The 24061-nt window shown below is 44.7% G+C and overlaps 2 protein-coding genes across 7 annotated transcripts; one reads left to right on the top strand and one right to left on the bottom strand.

The window, feature by feature from the left end:
• Positions 1-7400: 7400 nt before the first annotated feature.
• Positions 7401-10431, top strand: LOC109876348 (secretogranin-2). The gene is made up of 2 exons (XM_020468773.2): positions 7401-7519; positions 8217-10431. The coding sequence occupies exon 2, from the start codon at positions 8217-8219 to the stop codon at positions 10008-10010; it is 1794 nt and encodes a 597-aa protein (XP_020324362.1). The 5' UTR covers positions 7401-7519; the 3' UTR covers positions 10011-10431.
• Positions 10432-11532: 1101 nt separating this feature from the next.
• LOC109876349 (AP-1 complex subunit sigma-3-like) lies at positions 11533-24061 on the bottom strand. Of its 6 annotated transcripts, none has more exons than XM_031810578.1 (7): positions 23872-24028; positions 23439-23616; positions 19712-19808; positions 17074-17252; positions 14479-14587; positions 14082-14219; positions 11533-12122 (listed from the first exon to the last, which is right to left on the bottom strand). In XM_031810578.1, exons 3-7 carry the CDS (start codon positions 19781-19783, stop codon positions 12087-12089), a joined length of 534 nt encoding a protein of 177 aa, XP_031666438.1. In that variant the 5' UTR covers positions 19784-19808; positions 23439-23616; positions 23872-24028; the 3' UTR covers positions 11533-12086. The 6 variants fall into 6 exon arrangements, with proteins under 6 accessions (XP_031666438.1, XP_031666439.1, XP_031666440.1 ...); XM_031810579.1 differs by having other exon boundaries at positions 23439-23537; XM_031810580.1 differs by lacking the exon at positions 23439-23616.

Below are 24061 nucleotides of genomic sequence, written 5' to 3'. Positions count from 1 at the left end.
CCACATGACCCTGATCTCTGCTACCTCATCCTCATAACCCTGATCTCTGTTACCTCATCCTCATAACCTTGATCTGTTACCTCATCCTCATAACCCTGATCTGTTACCTCATCCTCATAGCCCTGATCTCTGGTCCTCATCCACACGACCCTGATCTCTGGTCCTCATCCTCATTACCCTGATCTGTTACCTCATCCTCATAACCCTGATCTGTTACCTCATCCTAATAGCCCTGATCTGTTACCACATCCACAGGACCCTGATCTCTGGTCCTCATCCACATGACCCTGATCTCTGGTCCTCATCCTCATAACCCTGATCTGTTACCTCATCTACATGACACTGATCTCTGTTACCTCATCCTCATGACACTGATCTCTGTTACCTCACCACACGACCCTGATCTATGGTCCTCATCCACATAACCCTAATATGTTACCTCATCCACATGACACTGATCTCTGTTACCTCATCCACACCACCCTGATCTCTGGTCCTCATCCACATAACCCTAATCTGTTACCTCATCCACATGACCCTGATCTCTGGTCCTCATCCACATGACCCTGATCTCTGGTCCTCATCCTCATAACCCTAATCTGTTAACTCATCCGCATAACCCTGATCTGTTTCCACATCCTCATGACCCTGATCTCTGGTCCTCATCCACATGACCCTGATCTCTGCTACCTCATCCTCATAGCCCTGATCTGTTAACTCATCCTCATAACCCTGATCTGTTACCACATCCTCATGACCCTGATCTCTGTTACCTCATCCTCATAACCCTGATCTGTTACCTCATCCTCATAACCCTGATCTGTTACCTCATCCTCATAACCCTGATCTGTTACCTTCCCTTATAGCCCTGATCTGTTACCACATCCACAGGACCCTGATCTCTGGTCCTCATCCACATGACCCTGATCTCTGGTCCTCATCCTCATAACCCTGATCTGTTACCTCATCTACATGACACTGATCTCTGTTACCTCATCCTCATGACACTGATCTCTGTTACCTCACCACACGACCCTGATCTATGGTCCTCATCCACATAACCCTAATATGTTACCTCATCCACATGACACTGATCTCTGTTACCTCATCCACACCACCCTGATCTCTGGTCCTCATCCACATAACCCTAATCTGTTACCTCATCCACATGACCCTGATCTCTGGTCCTCATCCACATGACCCTGATCTCTGGTCCTCATCCTCATAACCCTAATCTGTTAACTCATCCGCATAACCCTGATCTGTTTCCACATCCTCATGACCCTGATCTCTGCTACCTCATCCTCATAACCCTGATCTGTTAACTCATCCTCATAAGCCTGATCTGTTACCACATCCTCATGACCCTGATCTCTGTTACCTCATCCACATAACCCTGATCTGTTACCTCATCCTCATAACCCTGATCTGTTACCTCATCCACATGACCCTGATCTCTGCTACCTCATCATCATAACCCTGATCTCTGTTACCTCATCCTCATAACCCTGATCTGTTACCTCATCCTCATAACCCTGATCTGTTACGTCATCCTCATAGCCCTGATCTGTTACCACATCCACATGACACTGATCTCTGTTACCTCATCCACACCACCCTGATCTCTGGTCCTCATCCACATAACCCTAATCTGTTACCTCATCCACATGACCCTGATCTCTGGTCCTCATCCACACGACCCTGATCTCTGGTCCTCATCCTCATTACCCTGATCTGTTACCTCATCCTCATAACCCTGATCTGTTACCTCATCCTCATAGCCCTGATCTGTTACCACATCCACATGACACTGATCTCTGTTACCTCATCCACACCACCCTGATCTCTGGTCCTCATCCACATAACCCTAATCTGTTACCTCATCCACATGACCCTGATCTCTGGTCCTCATCCACATGACCCTGATCTCTGGTCCTCATCCTCATTACTCTGATCTGTTACCTCATCCTCATAACCCTGATCTGTTACCTCATCCTCATAGCCCTGATCTGTTACCACATCCACATGACACTGATCTCTGTTACCTCATCCACACCACCCTGATCTCTGGTCCTCATCCACATAACCCTAATCTGTTACCTCATCCACATGACCCTGATCTCTGGTCCTCATCCACATGACCCTGATCTCTGGTCCTCATCCTCATAAGCCTGATCTGTTACCTCATCCACATGACCCTGATCTATTAACAGATATAGCCCTTGGTTCTCCCCAGACCTGACTGCCCTTAACGAAGACAAAAACATCCTATGGCGTTCTGCATTAGCATCGAACAGCCCCTGTGATATGCAGCTTTTCAGGGAAGCTAGAAACCATTATACACAGGCAGTTAGAAAATATCCAAGGCTCGCTTTTTCAAGCAGAAATTTACTTCCTGCAAAGCTAACTCAAAAAAGTTGGGACACTGTAAAGTCCATGGAGAATAAGAACTCCTCCTGCCCACTGCACTGAAGATAGGAAACACTGTCACCACTAATAAATCCACTATAATTGAAAATTTCAACAAGCATTTTTCTACGGCTGGCCATGCTTTCCACCTGGCTACCCCTACCCCGGTCAACAGCACTGCACCCCCCACAGCAACTCGCCCAAGCCTTCCCCATTTCTCCTTCTCCCAAATCCAGTCAGCTGATGTTCTGAAAGAGCTGCAAAATCTGGACCCCTACAAATCAGCCGGGCTAGACAATCTGGACCCTTTCTTTCTAAAAATTATCTGCCGGAATTGTTGCCACCCCTATTTACTAGCCTGTTCAACCTCTCTTTCATGTCGTCTGAGATTCCCAAAGATTAGAAAGCAGCTGCGGTCATCCCCCTCTTCAAAGGGGGAGACACTCTTGACCCAAACTGCTACAGACCTATATCTATCCTACCCTGCCTTTCTAAGGTCTTCGAAAGCCAAATCAACAAACAGATTACCGACCATTTCGAATCTCACCATACCCTCTCTGCAATGCAATCTGGTTTCAGAGCTGGTCATGGGTGCACCTCAGCCACGCTCAAGGTCCTAAACGATATCTTAACCGCCATCGATAAGAAAGATTACTGTGCAGCCGTATTCATTGATCTGGCCAAGGCTTTCGACTCTGTCAATCATCACATCCTCATCGGCAGACTCGACAGCCTTGGTTTCTCAAATGATTGCCTCGCCTGGTTCACCAACTACTTCTCTGATAGAGTTCAGTGTGTCAAATCGGAGGGTCTGCTGTCCGAACCTCTGGCAGTCTCTATGGGGGTGCCACAGGGTTCAATTCTTGGACCGACTCTCTTCTCTGTATACATCAATGAGGTCGCTCTTGCTGCTGGTGAGTCTCTGATCCACCTCTATGCAGACGACACCATTCGGAATACTTCTGGCCCTTCTTTGGACACCGTGTTAACAACCCTCCAGGCAAGCTTCAATGCCATATAACTCTCCTTCCGTGGCCTCCAATTGCTCTTAAATACAAGTAAAACTAAATGCATGCTCTTCAACCGATCGCTGCCTGCACCTGCCCGCCCTTCCAGCATCACTACTCTGGACGGTTCTGACTTAGAATATGTGGACAACGACAAATATCTAGGTGTCTGGTTAGACTGTAAACTCTACTTGCAGACTCACATCAAACATCTCCAATCCAAAGTTAAATCTAGAATTGGCTTCCTATTTCGCAACAAAGCATCCTTCACACATGCTGCCAAACATACCCTTGTAAAACGGACTATCCTACGAATCCTCGACTTCGGTGATGTCATTTACAAAATAGCCTCCAATACCCTACTCAACAAATTGGATGCAGTCTATCACAGTGCCATCCGTTTTGTCACCAAAGCCCCATACACTACCCACCATTGCGACCTGTACGCTCTCGTTGGCTGGCCCTCGCTTCATACTCATCGCCAAACCCACTGGCTCCATGTCATCTACAAGACCCTGATAGGTAAAGCCCCCCTTATCTCAGCTCGCTGGTCACCATAGCATCACCCACCCATAGCACGCACTCCAGCAGGTATATCTCTCTGGTCACCTCCAAAACCAATTCTTTCTTTGGCCGCCTCTCCTCGCCTCTCCTCTCCTCTCTGAAACTGGAAACACTTACCTCCCTTACTAGCTTTAAGCACCAACTGTCAGAGCAGCTCACAGATTACTGCACCTGTACATAGCCCACCTATAATTTAGCCCAAACAACTACCTCTTTCCCAACTGTATTTATTTTATTTATTTATTTATTTATTTTGCTCCTTTGCACCCCTTTATTTTTATTTCTACTTTGCACATTCTTTCACTGAAAATCTACCATTCCAGTGTTTTACTTGCTATATTGTATTTACTTTGCCACCGTGGCCTTTCTTTGCCGTTAAACCCCTTATCTCACCTCATTTGCTCACATCATATATAGACTTGTTTCTACTGTATTATTGACTGTATGTTTGTTTTACTCCATGTGTAACTCTGTGTCGTTGTATGTGTCGAACTGCTTTGCTTTATCTTGGCCAGGTCGCAATTGTAAAGTGAGAACTTGTTCTCAACTTGCCTACCTGGAAAAAATAAAAAAAATACAAATGTTCCTCATCCACATGACCCTGATCTATGTTCCTCATCCACATGACCCTGATCTATGTTCCTCATCCACATGACCCTGATCTATGTTCCTCATCCCCATGACCCTGATCTATGCTCCTCATCCACATGACCCCGATCTATGTTCCTCCGGCTAAAATGTATATTTATTCAATAGAGGTTGTGATGATGATGCAGAAGGATTATACTAACACACACACACACACACACACACACACACACACACACACACACACACACACACACACACACACACACACACACACACACACACACACAGAGAGAGAGTAAAACACAAGCATGTATACACACACAAGCACATCTACACACAAGCACATCTTCATGTGAGACTCTTGCGAATGAATCTGTGTGCTCACGTCAGAGAGGCTCTTCTTCTCCCTAGAGAACAGTCAGCTGACGGAATGTTAAAGCAATACACCTCCAATAGCCGCCAAGTGAAACGTGGAGCACCTCAGGACGTGTGGAGGGAGGAATTAGTGGGTACTTGAATGGCTACAACCTTGGTGGGTATGTAAAAAGCTCAAGTTATTGTACACGATGACAGCAAGTCATGTGATGTGATGGTTATATGAAGTGTGGAGGGCATTTCAAGGGTGAATTGTAAGAGCACTTCTGAGTGAATGCTGTGAGTTTATTGAGCTCTGAGGGAATAGTTTGAAGTACTTTAGAAGGTAGAAGGACAACGAGAAGTACTGTAGTTTGGGCATCAATGCAGGTTATATAATTGAAATGACTCAATTTGCTGAGTTTAATGAGGATCCTTAAGGTTTCAATTAATAAAAGTTTGAATACCATTAAATCATACACTACATGACCAAAAGTATGTGGACACGTGCTCGAACATGGGCGTTAACATGGAGTTGGTCCCCCCTTTGCTGCTATAACAGCCTCCACTCTTCTGGGAAGGCTTTCCACTAGATGTTAGAACATTGCTGAAGAGACTTGCTTCCATTCAGCCACAAGAGCATTAGTGAGGTTGGGCACTGATGTTGGGCGATTAGGCCTGGCTCGCAGTTGGCGTTCCAATTCATCCCAAAGTTGTTAGACGGGTTTGATGTCAGGGCTCTGTGCAGGTCAATCAAATTCTTCCAAACCATTTCTGTATGGACCTCGCTTTGTGCACGGGGGAATTCTCATGCTGAAACAGGAAAAGGCCTTCCCTAAACTGTAGCAATAATATTTCCCTACACTAGTACTAAGGGGCCAAGCCTGAACCATGAAAAACAGCCCAAGACCATTATTCTTCCTCCACCAAACTTTACAGTTGGCACTATGCATTTGGGTAGGTAGCGTTTTCCTGGCCTACGTCAAACCCAGATTTGTCTTTTGGACTTTCAAATGGTGAAGCGTGATTCATCACTCCAGAGAAAGCTTTTCCTGCTCCAGAGTCCAATAGCGGCGAGCTTTACACGACTCCAGCCGTCGTTTGGCATTGCAAATGGTGATCTTAGGGTTGTGTGTGGCTGCTCGGCCATGGAAACCCATTTCATGAAGCTCCCGACGAACAGTTCTTGTGCTGACGTTGCTTCCAGAGGCTGTTTGGAACTCGGTAGTGAGTGTTGCAACTGAGTGTTCCGACGATTTTCACGCGCTAGGCGCTTCAGCACTCAGTGGTCCCGTTCTGTGAGCTTGTGTGGTCTACCACTTTGCGGATGAGCAGTTGTTGCTCCTAGACTTTTCCACTTCAGAATAAAAGCACTTACAGTTGACCAGGGCAGCTCTAGCAGGGAAGAAATTTGATGAACTGACTTGTTGGATGGTGCTACATTGAAAGTCATTGAGCTCTTCATTAAGGCCATTCTGCTGCCAATGTTTGTGTATGGGGATTGCATGGCTGTTTACTCGATTTTATACACCTGTCAGCAATGGGTGTGGCTGAAATATAATCCACTAATTTAAAGGGGTGTCCACATACTAATGTATATACAGTGTATCTGAAATAGCGGTATTAAATTCCCTGTATAAATTCCCACCAATACATATTATTAAATGTCTGTAACTGGGTAGGCCTGTTGACATGTTGTTGATACGCAGCGTTATTATTTAACATTGCGTGCCACCAGGTCCCTGACCTGCCCGTGACGTGTTGTAATGGGCGTCCTGATCAATGGCCCGATTTTAAAAATCACAATGCCAGGAGGAGCGCGACCCATGCCAGTAGATGCATTTACCACCGGCGGCGTCTCTTCTCTGCAGACCATAAGCGAGACAGAGAACTGCGACTGCTACTAAGATTCTGCGGCTCCTCAGTGGTGGGTTCAGGGCGTGAGTCATCACCGGTGGTTTTAACCTCTTATCTTCCGCGAGAGACGGATGGAGTAGGATAACTCCCTGTTACGCCTTATTGTTCTGATAATTCCATTAGGCTAATGCAAATCACTGCAATGGATGTCAACAGACATAGGTGATTTCTATGGGTGTAGTTTTTATGGTTAAGCTATCGCTTACTGCTTGAGTAAATGTGTGCCTCATTAGCAAATGTATATTTACAAGAACTGCAATCTGAATAGGGTGGTAAATGAAGCTATACAATTAAATGCTGTAAGAATTGATGTCACAGTGATAACTATTGGCCTTCACAAAGCTAATTGGGACAAGCCCAAAAATAACCCACCACTTTTCCAAAGGGAGTTATGAATAGCGCTTGAATAATAATTGATACAGATAGAAACAGACAATATCCATCTCTATTTTAAGCACACTGCCTTTTCTTAGCATGCTATATCATAAGCCTAAATCATGTATTATGGATTTCCAAAGGCTGGGTATTGCGTGCGTACTGCTGTGATGACGCGCGAGTCAGGTGTTGCCATATATCACCCGGAGCTGTCCTGGTGCTGAAAACAGAATCGCTCGCGCTACGACTGGGAGGAGATGCTATACACGTTTACTACTGTCGTCTGAGCTACTTACCAAAAGGTACAAACTCATGCATGTCTTTTATTTCTCAAACAAAGATTACAATGTTTGTAAGTTATTTGTGGGCTTTCCAGCATTCCGTGTTTAGATTTTCTCTCTCAAGTTCTCATCTCTTATCAGATCTCGGCAATGGCTTGGAATTGAGTTGAATAACTGATAGCCTGATAGCTGTGTGCATGTTGTTGTGATGCATGTCAAGTAGTCTGATGCATTTTGACATTGGGCAACATTGAGATGAATGAATTATTATTATATCCTTCAGAAAAGTGTTTAATCGAGATGGTTTGGAGAAAGGCAGCCACAAGCAAAAAAGGTTGCCCTGACAACGGGCAGTGACTCATCCTGTGATGTAGTCTAGTCATTTAAAAACTGTGATTCACAAATATAGCCCACTTTCCCTTGGTGGGTGATTATATCCTGCTCTCGCTATAACCTACTTTTTATCATTTGTGCATTGAGTCATAGCATTCATCCCTTATAAGGGTTGTCAATGAACTCATGAATTGAAACGCAGATTTTTCATTAAAATAATAATTTGCATTGGAGTGTGGTGTGGTGGTAACCTCCTTAAAGAGTTAGAAGATTCTAAGAATTTGGAAGATAGAATCTCAGATCAAAATGTAAAAAATGTGCAGGCATATTATTGTGTTAAACTCAGCTCTCTCTCTCTCTCTCTCTCTCTCTCTTCTATATGAAGATGCTGTCACTCCCCAAGCTATCCACGGGGAAAACTGTTGTTCTCGCCTGCCTCCTCCATGCGTGCGCGTCCCTCCCCCGCCATCACAGGCTCCGAGGCGGGGAGTCCGAGGACCGGCAACCCGCTGCATACCCGCCCAGCTCAGACATGATCAAAGCCCTGGAGTACATCGAGAGCCTGAAGCAGCGGACAGATGGGGGCAGAGAGAGAGAGGAGCCAACAAGAGACTATGATGAGGTCGAAAAGTTCCACATCCTCCTCCAGCTCGCCTCTCTCCAGGACGAAGGTGCACCCGAAAGGCAGTCTCCCTCGCCGACCCAGAGGCAGCAAGACATCCCGGCTGAGCAGCTGGTGAGAGCCTTGCTCAGGACCCTCCAGGAGCAGCCCGCTAGTCCCCTCAGACCCGTTCCCGTGGTGCCGGGGAACGAACGTCACACGCACAGGTACCAATCGGTGAACACAGGCAGCCCCGTAAACGCACCTGCCTACGGTGGCTTCCCGAGGCCACACAAGAAGTACCCGCTGATGTTCGAGGACGAGGAGAATAGGGACAGCGCCAAGCGCGCTACGGAGGACCTGGACGAACAATACACCCCTCAGAGCCTTGCCAACCTGCGCTCCATCTTCGAAGAGCTGGAGAAACTATCCACATCCAACGGCCAGAAGCGCGGAATCTTTGATGATGATGATGATTTATTAAGTCTGAGGAACCTGGCCTACGAGGATGTGGCAGGCGGGGAGGAGTGGATTCCTTTAGAGGAGCAGGTTGAGACGGAGGAAGTGGTAAATGGGAGCCACGAGGAGTTCGACAGGGCACTGGAGCAGAACTATGACGAGGATGAAGACGAGGAAGGCAATGGAATGCAGGTGCAGCGCAGAGCCAGCCAGGACAAAGAGGACCCAGAGGACGATACTAAACTAGTGGATTATTACCTGTTGAAGATACTGGAGATGAGTGAACATGAGACAGCCAAGAGACAAGCTGGAGAGCAAAAACATAGAGTGATTCGCCACCCCCTGGTCGACCCCCAGGCTCTGAACGAGCTGTTAGAGATCTCCCTCAAGCTCCACACCCCCCCGGAGGACCTCATCGATATGCTGATCACCGAGGAGATCAGAAAACTAGAACGTCACCCGCAAGCCTCTTCCCGCTACAGGACCAAACCGAAAATCAGATACTACAGCCGGAGACTGCCAGTCAAAAACGCTCCTGAGGACATGGACGAGGAAGACTTCTTGAAAATCATTGAAATGGAAACCATCAGCAACGACTATCCTGTGAGTCGGAGGCCGCTCAAAAGTGTCTCTGTCCCGGCCAGGGTTTCAGCACCACCCGCCCCGGCGAGAGTTTCAGCACCAGCACCAGTGGCTCCTCCAAAAATCCCAGCTCAGTCCGGCCGAAGGGAAAACTTATTTATGTCGGAGCTCAACAAGATGCCTTTTAGGAGAGAAGCCGATGACGATGACGAGGCGGACGAAGACGAGATAACAACCTTTCTGGCGGCCAAAATATTAACGGAGTACCCTAGCACGATCAGCAAACGCGACACCCAATCACAGGCGAACGGACAGTTTCCTTATGAGCTATACGAACAAGCCATGAAAGATTACTTTGACCAAGCGGACAGTGAGAAAGCAGGCATGCTGACAAAGAGAGATTCAGTAGCTAACGAGGAGGTAGTGGAGTCCACTGAGACGCAGGTGAAAGATGAGGTAACGCCAGAGACCGCGGCTCCAGAGTCCGAGAAAGAGGAGGAAAAGGAGCATCGCGGAAAACCGTTTGCTGGAATGTAAAGATAAGATCGGAGGTCACGCACGACATCCTCTACTGAAATATTAATAAGTCATGTTTATACTATCTCAAAATGACCCGTCTGCTGGACGTACTCTGGTTTACATAAAATGTGTATATACATGAAGTAACATATATGAATTATATCAGTGTGCTGGGCATGGAGGCAAAGTGTGTTGTGTAAACATCTGGGTTTGTGACTTTCCAATCTTGTAACATTGTGAAAATGTAATTCCCTGATATAGGCTAGAGAGTAAGACCGTCACCGTCCTGCCTTTCAACCCTGTAACGCTGCAAGATATGTAATCGCTCAACTCTCTCTATTGATGTGGTATATATATGCTCATTTTGAAACCATTTTGTACGTGTTTAATAATGTGTGACGAGTTGGAGATGAATAAAGAGTTAGCGCCATTTCTCTTCTTGCTGCGCTGTGTGTTTTTTAATAAACACTGATCACTACAACAGTGATCAGATATGCCTTCTGAATGATCATACATTGACTCACAGTGATGATTAGATATTGATGATCAGATATGCCTTCTGAATGATCATACATTGACTCACAGTGATGATTAGATATTGATGATCAGATATGCCTTCTGAATGATCATACATTGACTGACAGTGATGATCAGATATTGATGATCAGATATGCCTTCTGAATGATCATACATTGACTCACAGTGATGATCAGATATTGATGATCAGATATGCCTTCTGGATGATCATACATTGACTCACAGTGATGATTAGATATTGATGATCAGATATGCCTTCTGAATGATCATACATTGACTCACAGTGATGATTAGATATTGATGATCAGATATGCCTTCTGAATGATCATACATTGACTCACAGTGATGATTAGATATTGATGATCAGATATGCCTTCTGAATGATCATACATTGACTCACAGTGATTAGATATTGATGATCAGATATGCCTTCTGAATGATCATACATTGACTCACAGTGATGATTAGATATTGATGATCAGATATGCCTTCTGAATGATCGTACATTGACTCACAGTGATGATTAGATATTGATGATCAGATATGCCTTCTGAATGATCATACATTGACTCACAGTGATGATCAGATATTGATGATCAGATATGTCTTCTGAATGATCATACATTGACTGACAGTGATGATCAGATATTGATGATCAGATATGTCTTCTGAATGATCATACATTGACTCACAGTGATGATCAGATATTGATGATCAGATATGCCTTCTGAATGATCATACATTGACTCACAGTGATGATCAGATAGTGATGATCAGATATGCCTTCTGAATGATCATACATTGACTCACAGTCAGTCTATAAATTGGTCTATAAATTCGGTCTATAAATTCACAATTCTACTGATTGTGCTTGTTTTAATGTTTATCGTCTAGTTTGTTTTTTCAAACTTCAGCACCATGGACAGCTCCCGCAGATAAAACGTCAAATAATGATGAACATCAAATAGTCAAGTCTACAACAGAAACACAAATCATCAGAGGCTTCTGTATCAAAATACACATTTTAATTCCAAAGTCTTCACCATTCAAGATCCATAATTAGTTATATAAAAAAAAACCTGTGACATTCACCCAGATAAATAATCACTCCCTTTCCAAGATATAATCCTACAACAAGTCACTCAGAAAAATGCTAGTCTACAAGATGATTTAAAACACAACTTCAAATACATATTTCTAAAAAGGCACTTCTTAAAATGTCAATACAGCATACATATTTTTGGGAAAAAAATTTGAGTATTGATTTTAATGATTGTCATAACCACAGTTTTCAGTAACCTCAATGTACATTGACGATCAAGAGGGATGGGTGATCATACAGTATCAATATACATTTGATAATAGTTCAATCAATGAGTGTCTCCTACCAATTCACTGCACTTCCCTACTTAAAAACACTCCCTGCCTGCCTCAGGACACAGATTAAGACATACCATTCTAGAACTCATAACTCCATGGTTCTGTACAGTAGTAAGACTTCCAGGTCTGTAATCGTCCAGATTCCTTCTGGTGTGTGTAGATCCATTCCCCCCAGTGTTAGAATGCAGGCTTGCTCATGTATTCCTCCATGGTCTAGAGTGGAGAGACAGATGAAACGTGAGATCTCCAGATCAACAAGCCTTGTCCTAATGTGATGAATATTCATAGCCACACCTACATAACATCTAACCATAGAGGTAGAATGATTGTCATTGTAATTGAATGCATCTTACATCCGTGGAGACATAGGAGCGTAAACGCCAACACAATGTAGACTACTCTGCTACGAACACAATCACAATCATTCACTTCTAACCTTTCGGTCCACATTCAAGGACATCCAAGCTCCAGACCAATATCACTGTTGTAAATCTCAGCCTATAGCAATGATGATGAAGGGTGGTGATGAAAATTAAAACGAGTGTGATGATGCAACAACGTCAGATAGCATGCACGTGCATCAGACTAGATCAAACAAGTTTGTTTTATTCCCCCGAAGCAAGAAGATGGTGTGAAACCAGGGCCCCGCAGAGTGGGACTCTGGCTTGGTGCGTCTATAGCGCCACCGAGAGCTGAGGATAGACGGACAATACAGAAAACAGACATACTGCCAACGCTCAGACTTACAACAACTGAAGAATAAAGGAAATAGAAGTATAATCTCCATCAGTCTCTGTTTCTGAGATAGGAAAGAAAAGAGAAAAGAGGAGAGGAGAGAAGAGAGAGAAGAGGAGAGAAAAGAGAGGAGGAGAAGAGAGGAGAGAGAGAAGAGAGGAGAGAGAAGAGAGGAGAGAAAAGAGAGGAGGAGAAGAGAGGAGAGGAGAGAAGAGAGAGGAGAGAAAAGAGAGGAGGAGAAGAGAGGAGAGAGAGAAGAGAGGAGAGAGAAGAGAGGAGAGAAAAGATAGAAGAGGAGAGAAGAGAGAGAAGAGAGGAGAGAAAAGAGAGGAGGAGAAGAGAGGAGAGAGAGAAGAGAGGAGAGAGAAGAGAGGAGAGAAAAGAGAGAAGAGGAGAAGAGAGGAGAGAGAAGAGAGGAGAGAAAAGAGAGAAGAGGAGAAGAGAGGAGAGAGAGAAGAGAGGAGAGAGAAGAGAGGAGAGAAAAGAGAGAAGAGGAGAAGAGAGGAGAGAGAGAAGAGAGGAGAGAGGGAGAAGAGAGGAGAGAGAGGAGAGAGAAGAGAGCAGAGAAAAGAGAAGAGGAGAGAAGAGAGGAGAGAGAGAGAGAGAAGAGAGAGAGAGAGAGAGAGAGAAGAGAAGAGAAGAGAAGAGAAGAGAAGAGAAGAGAAGAGAAGAGAAGAGAAGAGAAGAGAAGAGAAGAGAAGAGAAGAGAAGAGAAGAGAAGAGAAGAGAAGAGAAGAGAAGAGAAGAGAGAATAGACAGAACAGGTCCATGAGTATTAGCACCAGTTAATATGGTTCATGAAGGGAAGCCTGTTAGCGGAGATTGACAGGAGAGCTCACCAGGAAGTCAGTTAGCTGCTGCACTACACATTATCAACCCATGCTGAAACAGTAACACTTTTTCAACAGTCCACTTTCACCTGGTATTACTAAGGAATTATAGGGTGAAATGGCTACTTTAGAGTACCTACTATAAATAATTCATTAAAATTGGTAACTACTTGTTACAAAATGGTATAGCTATGCGTGTGTGTTCAATCTCCAATAAACAAGAGGTTAATTATAGCTAATTATTATGTAATTACATATGTAAATACAAGATAAATATCAGACCGCCTCCGCAACATAGTCTCAGCTAAGATCGGAGGCAGAAATACTGATCCTGGATCAGATCGGAGGCAGAAATACTGATCCTAGATCAGATCGAGGGCAGAAATACTGATCCTAGATCAGATCGGAGGCAGAAATACTGATCCTAGATCAGATCGGAGGCAGAAATACTGATCCTAGAGCAGATCGGAGGCAGAAATACTGATCCTAGATCAGATCGGAGGCAGAAATTCTGATCCTAGATAAGATCGAAGGCAGAAATACTGATCCTAGATAAGATCATAAACCTACGGGGCAGGTTCTATCCGGAGCGTGGCGTTTCTCTCACCTCCTGTAGCATGTCCGAGGCCTCGACGGAGCGGGCCACCACTAGTTTGGAAGTCTCCTGTACCTCTCCCCCTAATAGAAACTCATCCAGGATGAAGTAGGCCTTTTCAAAGTTAAATATAATGTCCAGCTCACACACCTGCATGGGTAAAGGAAGAGGAAACCCCCCAATGTTCAAGAGGTACTGTCCAGTCTAGCAGGAATCATTTTACTGTGTTAAATAATATCTACTATACAGGCATTGCAGTTTCAGTCTAAGTTTGGTAGGAAATAGGTTGAAAGAGAAGGGAAGGAAATATGTGAGAGAAAGACAGAAAGACATGGTGAGAGAGAATGAGAGATCAACTGAAATTAAGAGAGTGCTGGGTGAAAGAAAAGAAAGGTCGTCCCTTACGTACGTTGCCAAAGTACTTGTCCAACAGCTCCACATAGCGATGCAGCATCTCCAAGGCCAGAAGTTCATTCTCCTCAGCATCCAGACCACAGCAGAAATACAGACTGGCATACCTACAATGAGAGAGTGGTGGGGGGGGGGGGGGGGGGGTAACAGGGCAATACAGCATTACAGTTAGAGAGTGGTGGTGGGGGGGGGGGGGTAACAGGGCAATACAGCATTACAGTTAGAGAGTGGTGGGGGGGGGGGGGGGTAACAGGGCAATACAGCATTACAGTTAGAGAGTGGTGGGGGGGGGGTAACGGGGCAATACAGCATTACAGTTAGAGAGTGGTGGGGGGGGGGGGGGGGTAACAGGGCAATACAGCATTACAGTTAGAGAGTGGTGGTGGGGGGGGGGGGTAACAGGGCAATACAGCATTACAGTTAGAGAGTGGTGGTGGGGGGGGGGGGTAACAGGGCAATACAGCATTACAGTTAGAGAGTGGTGGGGGGGGGGTAACAGGGCAATACAGTTAAAGAGTGGTGGGGGGGGGGGGGGGGTGGGGGTAACAGGGCAATACAGCATTACAGTTAGAGAGTGGTGGTGGGGGGGGGGGGGGTAACAGGGCAATACAGTTAGAGAGTGGTGGGGGGGGGTAACAGGGCAATACAGCATTACAGTTAGAGAGTGGTGGGGGGGGGGGGTAACAGGGCAATACAGCATTACAGTTAGAGAGTGGTGGTGGGGGGGGGGTAACAGGGCAATACAGCATTACAGTTAGAGAGTGGTGGTGGGGGGGGGGGTAACAGGGCAATACAACATTACAGTTAGAGAGTGGTGGTGGTGGGGGGGGGGTAACAGGGCAATACAGCATTACAGTTAGAGAGTGGTGTGGGGGGGGGTAACAGGGCAATACAACATTACAGTTAGAGAGTGGTGGGGGGGGGGGGTAACAGGGCAATACAGCATTACAGTTAGAAAGTGGTGGTGGGGGGGGGGGTAACAGGGCAATACAACATTACAGTTAGAGAGTGGTGGTGGGGGGGGGTAACAGGGCAATACAGCATTACAGTTAGAGAGTGGTGGTGGGGGGGGGGGGTAACAGGGCAATACAACATTACAGTTAGAGAGTGGTGGGGGGGGGGGGTAACAGGGCAATACAGCATTACAGTTAGAGAGTGGTGGTGGGGGGGGGGGTAACAGGGCAATACAACATTACAGTTAGAGAGTGGTGGGGGGGGGGGTAACAGGGCAATACAGCATTACAGTTAGAGAGTGGTGGTGGGGGGGGGGGGTAACAGGGCAATACAGTTAGAGAGTGGTGGGGGGGGGGGGTAACAGGGCAATACAACATTACAGTTAGAGAGTGGTGGGGGGGTAACAGGGCAATACAGCATTACAGTTAGAGAGTGGTGGGGGGGGGGTAACGGGGCAATACAACATAACAGTTAGAGAGTGGTGGGGGGGGGTAACAGGGCAATAGAACATAACAGTTAGAGAGTGGTGGGGGGGTAACAGGGCAATACAGCATTACAGTTAGAGAGTAGTGGTGGGGGGGGGGGTAACAGGGCAATACAGCATTACAGTTAGAGAGTGGTGGGGGGGGGGGGGGGTAACGGGGCAATACAACATAACAGTTAGAGAGTGGTGGGGGGGGGGTAACAGGGCAATAGAACATAACAGTTAGAGAGTGGTGGGGGGGGTAACAGGGCAATACAGCATTACAGTTAGAGAGTAGTGGTGGGGGGGGGGGGGTAACAGGGCAATACAGCATTACAGTTAGAGAGTGGTGGGGGGGGGGGGTAACGGGGCAATACAACATAACAGTTAGAGAGTGGTGGGGGGGGGTAACAGGGCAATAGAACATAACAGTTAGAGAGTGGTGGGGGGGGTAACAGGGCAATACAGCATTACAGTTAGAGAGTAGTGGTGGGGGGGGGGGGGGGTAACAGGGCAATACAGCATTACAGTTAGAGAGTAGTGGTGGGGGGGGGGGGGGTAACAGGGCAATACAACATTACAGTTAGAGAGTAGTGGTGGGGGGGGGGTAACAGGGCAATACAACATTACAGTTAGAGAGTAGTGGGGGGGGTAACAGGGCAATACAGCATTACAGTTAGAGAGTAGTGGTGGGGGGGGGGGGGTAACAGGGCAATACAGCATTACAGTTAGAGAGTGGTGGGGGGGGGGGGTAACAGGGCAATACAGCATTACAGTTAGAGAGTAGTGGTGGGGGGGGGGTAACAGGGCAATACAACATTACAGTTAGAGAGTAGTGGGGGGGGTAACAGGGCAATACAACATTACAGTTAGAGAGTGGTGGTGGTGGTGGGGGGGGGGGGGGTAACAGGGCAATACAGCATTACAGTTAGAGATTGTGGGGGGGAAGGGGGTAATAGGGCTGGGGTCATTTAATATGAAGAAGAGGAAACCACTTGAATACTTAGATTTTGACATGCAACCTGAGATAAATAGTAAGCAAATAGAGTTCTCCTCTTCACTTCCTCCCCTCCCCACTTCCTGTAGATGATTTTCAGGTCTTTCCTCCCCGCTCCTCCCCTCCTCACCTCTTGTAAACGATCTTCAGGTCTTACCACCCCCTCCCCCCTTCCTCACCTCTTGTAGACGATCTTTAGGTCTTTCCAGTGCAGGAAGTTGCAGGAGCGTGGTTTCCGTGCCAACACCATGGTGGTCATGTCCCTGGTGATCTTCTTCTTCTCTCGCTCGGGGATGGGCGTGAACCACTTCTGGAGACGGAGCTTGCCCTGGCGACTGAAGAGGAGCAGGAAACGCATCTAAAAGGGCGAGATGGGTTAGGAGAGGACATGCTGAGAGGAGAGAAAAATATAGGGCAGAACGCTGGGTTCCAATATTTATCTTTCAAACCTTCATTCAGGTAGTTGGGTGAAAACCCTGGAATGAGTAGGTGTATCCAAACTGTTGACTGGTACTGTACACAGTTGAAGTCAGAAGTTTACATACACCTTAGCCAAATACATTTAAACTCAGTTTTTCACAATTTCTGACATTTAATCCTAGTAGAAATTCTATGTCTTAGGTCAGTTAGGATCCCCACTTTACTTGTGAAAGATTGTGAAATGTCCGAATAATAGTAGCGAGAATGATTTATTTCAGCTTTTATTTGTTTCATCACATTTCCAGTGGGTCAGAAGTTTACATACACTCAATTCGGTAGCCTTCCATAATAAGTTGGGTGAATTTTGGCCCATTCTTCCTGACAGAGCTGGTGTAACTGAGTCAGGTTTGTAGGCCTCCTTGTGTAACGGATGTGAAATGGCTAGCTAGTTAGCAGTGTTCGCGCTAAATAGCGTTTCAATCGGTGACGTCACTTGCTCTGAGACCTTGAAGTAGTAGTTCCCATGCGGCTTTTGTGGAGCGATGGGTAACGATGCTTCGTGGGTGACTGTTGTTGATGTGTGCAGAGGGTCCCTAGTTCGCCCCCGGGTATGGGCGAAGGGACGGTCTAAAGTTATACTGTTACACTTGCTCGCACACGCTTTTTCAGTTCTGCCAACAGACTTTCTATAAGATTGAGGTCAGGGCTTTGTGATGGCCATTTCAATACCTTGACTTTGTTGTCCTTAAGCAATTTTGCCACAACTTTGGAAGTATGCTTGGGGTCATTGTCCATTTGGAAGACCCATTTGCGACCAAGCTTTAATTTCCTGACTGATGTCTTGAGATGTTGCATCAATATATCCACATAATTTTCCTCCCTCATGTGGGGGGGGGGGGGGGGTAACAGGGCAATACAGCATTACAGCCATCTATTTTGTGACGTGCACCAGTCCCTCCTGCAGCAAAGCACCCCCACAACATGATACTATCACCCCCGTGCTTCACGGTTGGGATGGCGTTCTTCGGCTTGCAAGCCTCCCCCTTTTTCCTTCAAACATAACGATGGTCATTATGGCCAAACAGTCCTAGATTTGTTTCATCGGACCAGAGGACATTTCTCCAAAAACTACGATCTTTGTCCCCATGTGCAGTTGCAAACCGTAGTCTGGCTTTTTTATGGCGGTTTTGGAGCAGTTGCTTCTTCCTTGCTGAGCGGCCTTTCAGGTTATGTTGATATAGGACTCGTTTTACTGTGAATATAGATACTTTTGTACCTGTTTCCTCCAGCAAGGTCCTTTGCTGTTGTTCTGGGATTGATTTGCACTTTTCGCACCAAAGTACGTTCATCTCTAGGAGACATCGCCTTTCTGAGCGGTGTGACGGCTGCGTGGTCCCATGGTGTTTATACTTGCGTACTATTGTTTGTACAGATGAATGTGGTACCTTCAGGCGCTTGGAAATTCCTCCCAAGGATGAACCAGACTTGTTTTTTAACTGAGGTCTTGGCTGATTTATTTTTTATTTTCCCATGATGTCAAGCAAAGAGGAACTGAGTTTGAAGGTAGGCCTTGAAATACATCCACAGGTACACCTCCAATTGACTCAAATGATGTCAATTAGCCCATCAGAAGCTTCTAAAGCCCCGACATCATTTTCTGGAATTATCCAAGCTGTTTAAAGGCACAGTCAACATAGTGTATGTAAACCTCTGACCCACTGGAATTGTGATAGAGTGAATTATAAGTGAAATAATCTGTCTGTAAACAATTGTTGGAAAAAGGACTTGTGTCATGCACAAAGTAGATGTCCTAACCGACTTACCAAAACTATAGTTTGTTAACAAGAAATTTGTGGAGTGGTTGAAAAATAAGTTTTAATGACTTCAACCTAAGTGTATGTAAACTTCTGACTTCAACTGTATAGTACTGTATATAGTACCAGCTTGGACACACCTACTCATTCAAAGGTTTTTCTTTGTTTTGATTCAGATTACAGTGACAGTGTTTTTGTAATCGGATTACATGTAAACTGATGAGATGTAATCATTACTCCCCTGTACCCAACCTCTTTCATTTAGTAATACTGTTTTGCTTCCAAGAGAACTCAAGAGACGTGCTAGTGCTGTTTAGAGAGTGTGTTTCCTTGCTTTGTTCAGCTGGATGTCCAATTTGATATTCATTAGAACTAAGCCAATGGGGCCAAGGGATCTCTGGTTTCATCTTCCTGCTATTGTTGACTTCAGAGGACCACAGCTGGCTGGACTATCTGGACAAGCTTTCTCTGAGGACATGTATTGTTGTCAACTGTTAAACTGAGCCGGCGACGCCAGCAAAGCCATACAGAATACACAATATAGAAATGAATTAACTTAACATAAATGTGTTTCCTTCTTAACCTTGCACTGCAGATGTGTATAGTTGTTAATGAATGGCAGCAAAGCCATTGATATTTCAGGGACTTGAGGCATCGTTGGTCTGACAGTAGGACAGAGACTAGGATAAATAAATAACATAGGATTAGAAGTTCTGCAATTAAAACGTTATACCTTTCTAAATTTAGGGAGACGTACAGGGCATTCAGAAACTATTTACACCCCTTGATTGTTTCCCACATCTTGTTGTGTTACAGCCTGAAATGAAAATGGATGAAATTGAGACTGTGTGTCACTGGACTAGACAATATACCCCAACATGTCAAAGCGGAATTATGTTTTTAGAAACTTTAAAAAATGTATTAAACATGTAAATCTGAAATGTCTTTGAATCAATAAGTATCGAACCCATTTGTTATGGTCTAAATATGCTGAACAAGTCACATAATAAGTTGCATGGACTCTATAATAGTGTAACATGTTTTTTGAATGACTACCTCATCTCTGTACCCGACACATGTATCTGTAAGGGCCCTCTGTTGAGCAGTGAATTTACAACACAGATTCAACCACAAAGACCAGGGAGGTTTTCCAATGCCTCACAAAGATGGGCACCTATTGGTAGATGGGTCAAAATAAATCAAACATTGAATATAGCTTTGTGCATGGTGAAGTTATTATTTACACTTTGGATGGTGTATCAATACACTCAGTCACCACAAAGATAAAGATCAAATCCAATTTTATTTGCACCAGATCAAAGTGGAGCTATATACAGGGTGTACCAGTACCAGATCAAAGTGGAGCTATACACAGGGTGTACCAGATCACTGTGGAGCTATACAGGGTGTACCAGTACCAGATCAAAGTGGAGCTATACACAGGGAGTACCAGATCACTGTGGAGCTATATACAGGGTGTACCAGATCAATGTGGAGCTATATACAGGGTGTACCAGATCAAAGTGGAGCTATACACAGGGTGTACCAGATCAATGTGGAGCTATACACAGGGAGTACCAGATCACTGTGGAGCTATATACAGGGTGTACCAGTACCAGATCAAAGAAAATCACATTGTAGGATTTTTAATTAATTTATTTTCAAATTATGGTGGAAAATAAGTATTTGGTCAAGAACAAAAGTTTATCTCAATACTTTGTTATATACCCTTTGTTGGCAATGACAGAAGTCAAACGTTTTCTGTAAGTCTTCACAAGGTTTTCACACATTGTTGCTGGTATTTTGCTGGCCCATTCCTCCATGCAGATCTCCTCTAGAGCAGTGATGTTTTGGGGCTGTTGCTGGGCAACACGGACTTTCAACTCCCTCCAAAGATTTTCTATGGTGTTGAGATCTGGAGACTGGCTAGGCCACTCCAGGACCTTGAAATGCTTCTTACAAAGCCACTCCTTCGTTGCCCGGGCGGTGTGTTTGGGATCATTGTCATGCTGAAAGACCCAGCCACGTTTCATCTTCAATGCCCTTGCAGATGGAAGGAGGTTTTCACTCAAAATCTCACGATACATGGCCCCATTCATTCTTTCCTTTACACGGATCAGTCGTCCTGGTCCCTTTGCAGAAAAACAGCCCCAAAGCATGATGTTTCCACCCCCATGCTTCACAGTAGGTATGGTGTTCTTTGGATGCAATTCAGCATTCTTTGTCCTCCAAACACGACGAGTTGAGTTTTTACCAAAAGTTATATTTTGGTTTTATCTGACCATATGACATTCTCCCAATCTTCTTCTGGATCATCCAAATGCTCTCTAGCAAACTTCAGACGGGCCTGGACATGTACTGGCTTAAGCAGGGGGACATGTCTGGCACTGCAGGATTTGAGTCCCTGGCGGCGTAGTGTGTTACTGATGGTAGGCTTTGTTACTTTGGTCCCAGCTCTCTGCAGGTCATTCACTAGGTCCCCCCATGTGGTTCTGGGATTTTTGCCCACCGTTCTTATGATCATTTTGACCCCACGGGGTGAGATCTTGCATGGAGCCCCAGATCGAGGGAGATTATCAGTGGTCTTGTATGTCTTCCATTTCCTAATAATTGATCCCACAGTTGATTTCTTCAAACCAATCTGCTTACCTATTGCAGATTCAGTCTTCCCAGCCTGGTGCAGGTCTACAATTGTGTTTCTGGTGTCCTTTGACAGCTCTTTGGTATTGGCCATAGTGGAGTTTGGAGTGTGACTGTTTGAGATTGTGGACAGGTGTCTTTTATACTGAAAACAAGTTCAAACAGGTGCCATTAATACAGGTAATGAGTAGAGGACAGAGGAGCCTCTTAAAGAAGAAGTTACAGGTCTGTGAGAGCCAGAAATCTTGCTTGTTTGTAGGTGACCAAATACTTATTTTCCACCATAATTTGCAAATAAATTCATAAAAAATCCTACAATGTGATTTTCTGGATTTGTTTCTCATTTTGTCTGTCATAGTTGAAGTGCACCTATGATGGAAATTACAGGCCTCTCTCATCTTTTTAAGTGGGAGAACGTGCACAATTGGTGGCTGACTAAATACTTTTTTGCCCCACTGTATACTGTTTCCTATACTATTCTATAGTATCTCATTCACTTAATAATGCAAACATATCTTGCATTACTCATCTTATATGTATATACTGTTTCCTATACTGTTTTTCTGTATCTTAGTCCGTTCCACTCTGACATCGCTCATCCAAATGTATATATTCTTAATTCATTCCTACTTAGATTTGTGTGTATTGGGTATATGTTGGGTAATTTGTTAGATATTACTTGTTAGATTTTACTGCTCTGTCAGAGCTAGAAGCACAAGCATTTAGCTACACCGGCAATAACATCTGCAAATCACGTGTATGTGACCAATAAAATTAGATTTGGATTAATGGTTGTGATAGGAGAAAACTGAGGATGAATCAACAACATTGTAGTTACTCCACAATACTAACCTAAATGACAGAGTGAAAAGAAGGAAGCCTGTACAGATAACACATATTCCAAAACATGCATCCTGTTTACAATAAGGGACTAAAAAAGTTAAACTGCAAAAATAATTGCAAAGAAATGAACTTTATGCCCTGAATACAAAGCGTTATGTTATTCAACACAACACACCACTGAGTACCATTTCATATTTCAAGCATGGTGGTGGCTGCATCATGCTTGTCAGCGGCAAGGACTAGGGAGTTTTTTTGTTTGTTGATAAAAAATAAAACAGAATATAGCGCAAGCAAAATCCCAGCAGAAAACTTGGTTCAGTCAGCTTTCCACCAGACACTGGGAGACACATTCATCATTTAGCAGGACAATAACCTAAAACACAAGGACAAATATACATTGGAGTTGCTTACCGAAATAACATTGGCCTAGTTATGACTTAAATCGGCTTGAAAATCTATGGCAAGACTTGAAAATGGCTGTCTGGCAATGATCAACAACCAATGTGATTTTTTTTGTTGTACAATCCAGGTGTGCAAAGCTCTCAGAGAGTTATTCAGAAAGAATCACAGCTGTAATCACTGCAGAATGTGATTCTAACATGTATTGACTCAGGGGTATGTTACTTATGTAAATGGGATATTTCTATATTTAATTATCAATACATTTACTAAAATGTCTAAAAACATGTTTTCACTTTGTCATTATGGACTATCATGTGTAGATGGGTGAGAAAATGTTTTATTTAATCCGTTTTCAATTCAGGCTGCAACACAACAAATGTGGAATAAATCAAGGGGTATAAATAGTTTATGAAAACACTACTTACAGTTATTGAAAGGGCAAGGCAGTCCCAAATAGGCTATGACGCCTAAACTGTATAAACATATCCCAGGTTGCCACTGTCACCGGGGCTGTGCAGAGTCACCTGCCAAGCGACAAGTGACGGAATATGTTCCACAGGAGGGAAATACCCCTTACTTCCGACTGTCCCTTCCGCAGAAATACTGTAGCATACCCATTCAAAGCCCATCAAACATTTAGAATAAACGATGTATGTATAATCAATATATTTATAGTGTATAGAGAGGGCAAACGATAAATGACAAATATACAGTTGAAACTGACTCAGAAATCCTAAACAAACACCTGGCAGCTAATGTACAGGTACAGTCTAGTGACTGTCAGAATAGTCTGACTCAATACTAAATTAGAACAGCGCGTCATGCACCGGAAAATAACGAAAACCAACACTAACTCACCACTTTGAGGATTTTTTGGGGATCGTTTTTAGTAAATAAAAGTTAGTAAAATAGTTTCACCTCGCACAGCGTGTCTGACAACTGAAAGGACGCATATCTGTCGTTGTTCCTCCAGAACGCTCGCTGACCTCCGAGCTGAACGGGTACAACTCCTCCCTTCTGGAGCCTGTGGGGATTAGCCCCTACGTCA

This window comes from Oncorhynchus kisutch, linkage group LG30 (genome assembly GCF_002021735.2).
Source record: "Oncorhynchus kisutch isolate 150728-3 linkage group LG30, Okis_V2, whole genome shotgun sequence".
Taxonomy (NCBI): Eukaryota; Metazoa; Chordata; class Actinopteri; order Salmoniformes; family Salmonidae; genus Oncorhynchus; species Oncorhynchus kisutch.
The sequence above is the reverse complement of the archived record's forward strand: the minus strand, read 5'-3'. Positions and strand labels throughout refer to the sequence as shown.

Bases quoted from the DNA above. Each gene is read 5' to 3' on its own strand.
- LOC109876349 (XM_031810578.1), bottom strand. From the start codon at position 19,783: ATGCCTCAAGTCCCTGAAATATCAATGGCTTTGCTGCCATTCATTAAC. The intron at 17,253-19,711 runs GTTAAGAAGGAA...TCGCCCTTTTAG, and splicing joins ATACACATCTGCAGTGCAAG to ATGCGTTTCCTGCTCCTCTT. The intron at 14,588-17,073 runs GTGAGGAAGGGG...CTCTCATTGTAG, and splicing joins CTAAAGATCGTCTACAAGAG to GTATGCCAGTCTGTATTTCT.
- LOC109876348 (XM_020468773.2), top strand. From the start codon at position 8,217: ATGCTGTCACTCCCCAAGCTATCCACGGGGAAAACTGTTGTTCTCGCC.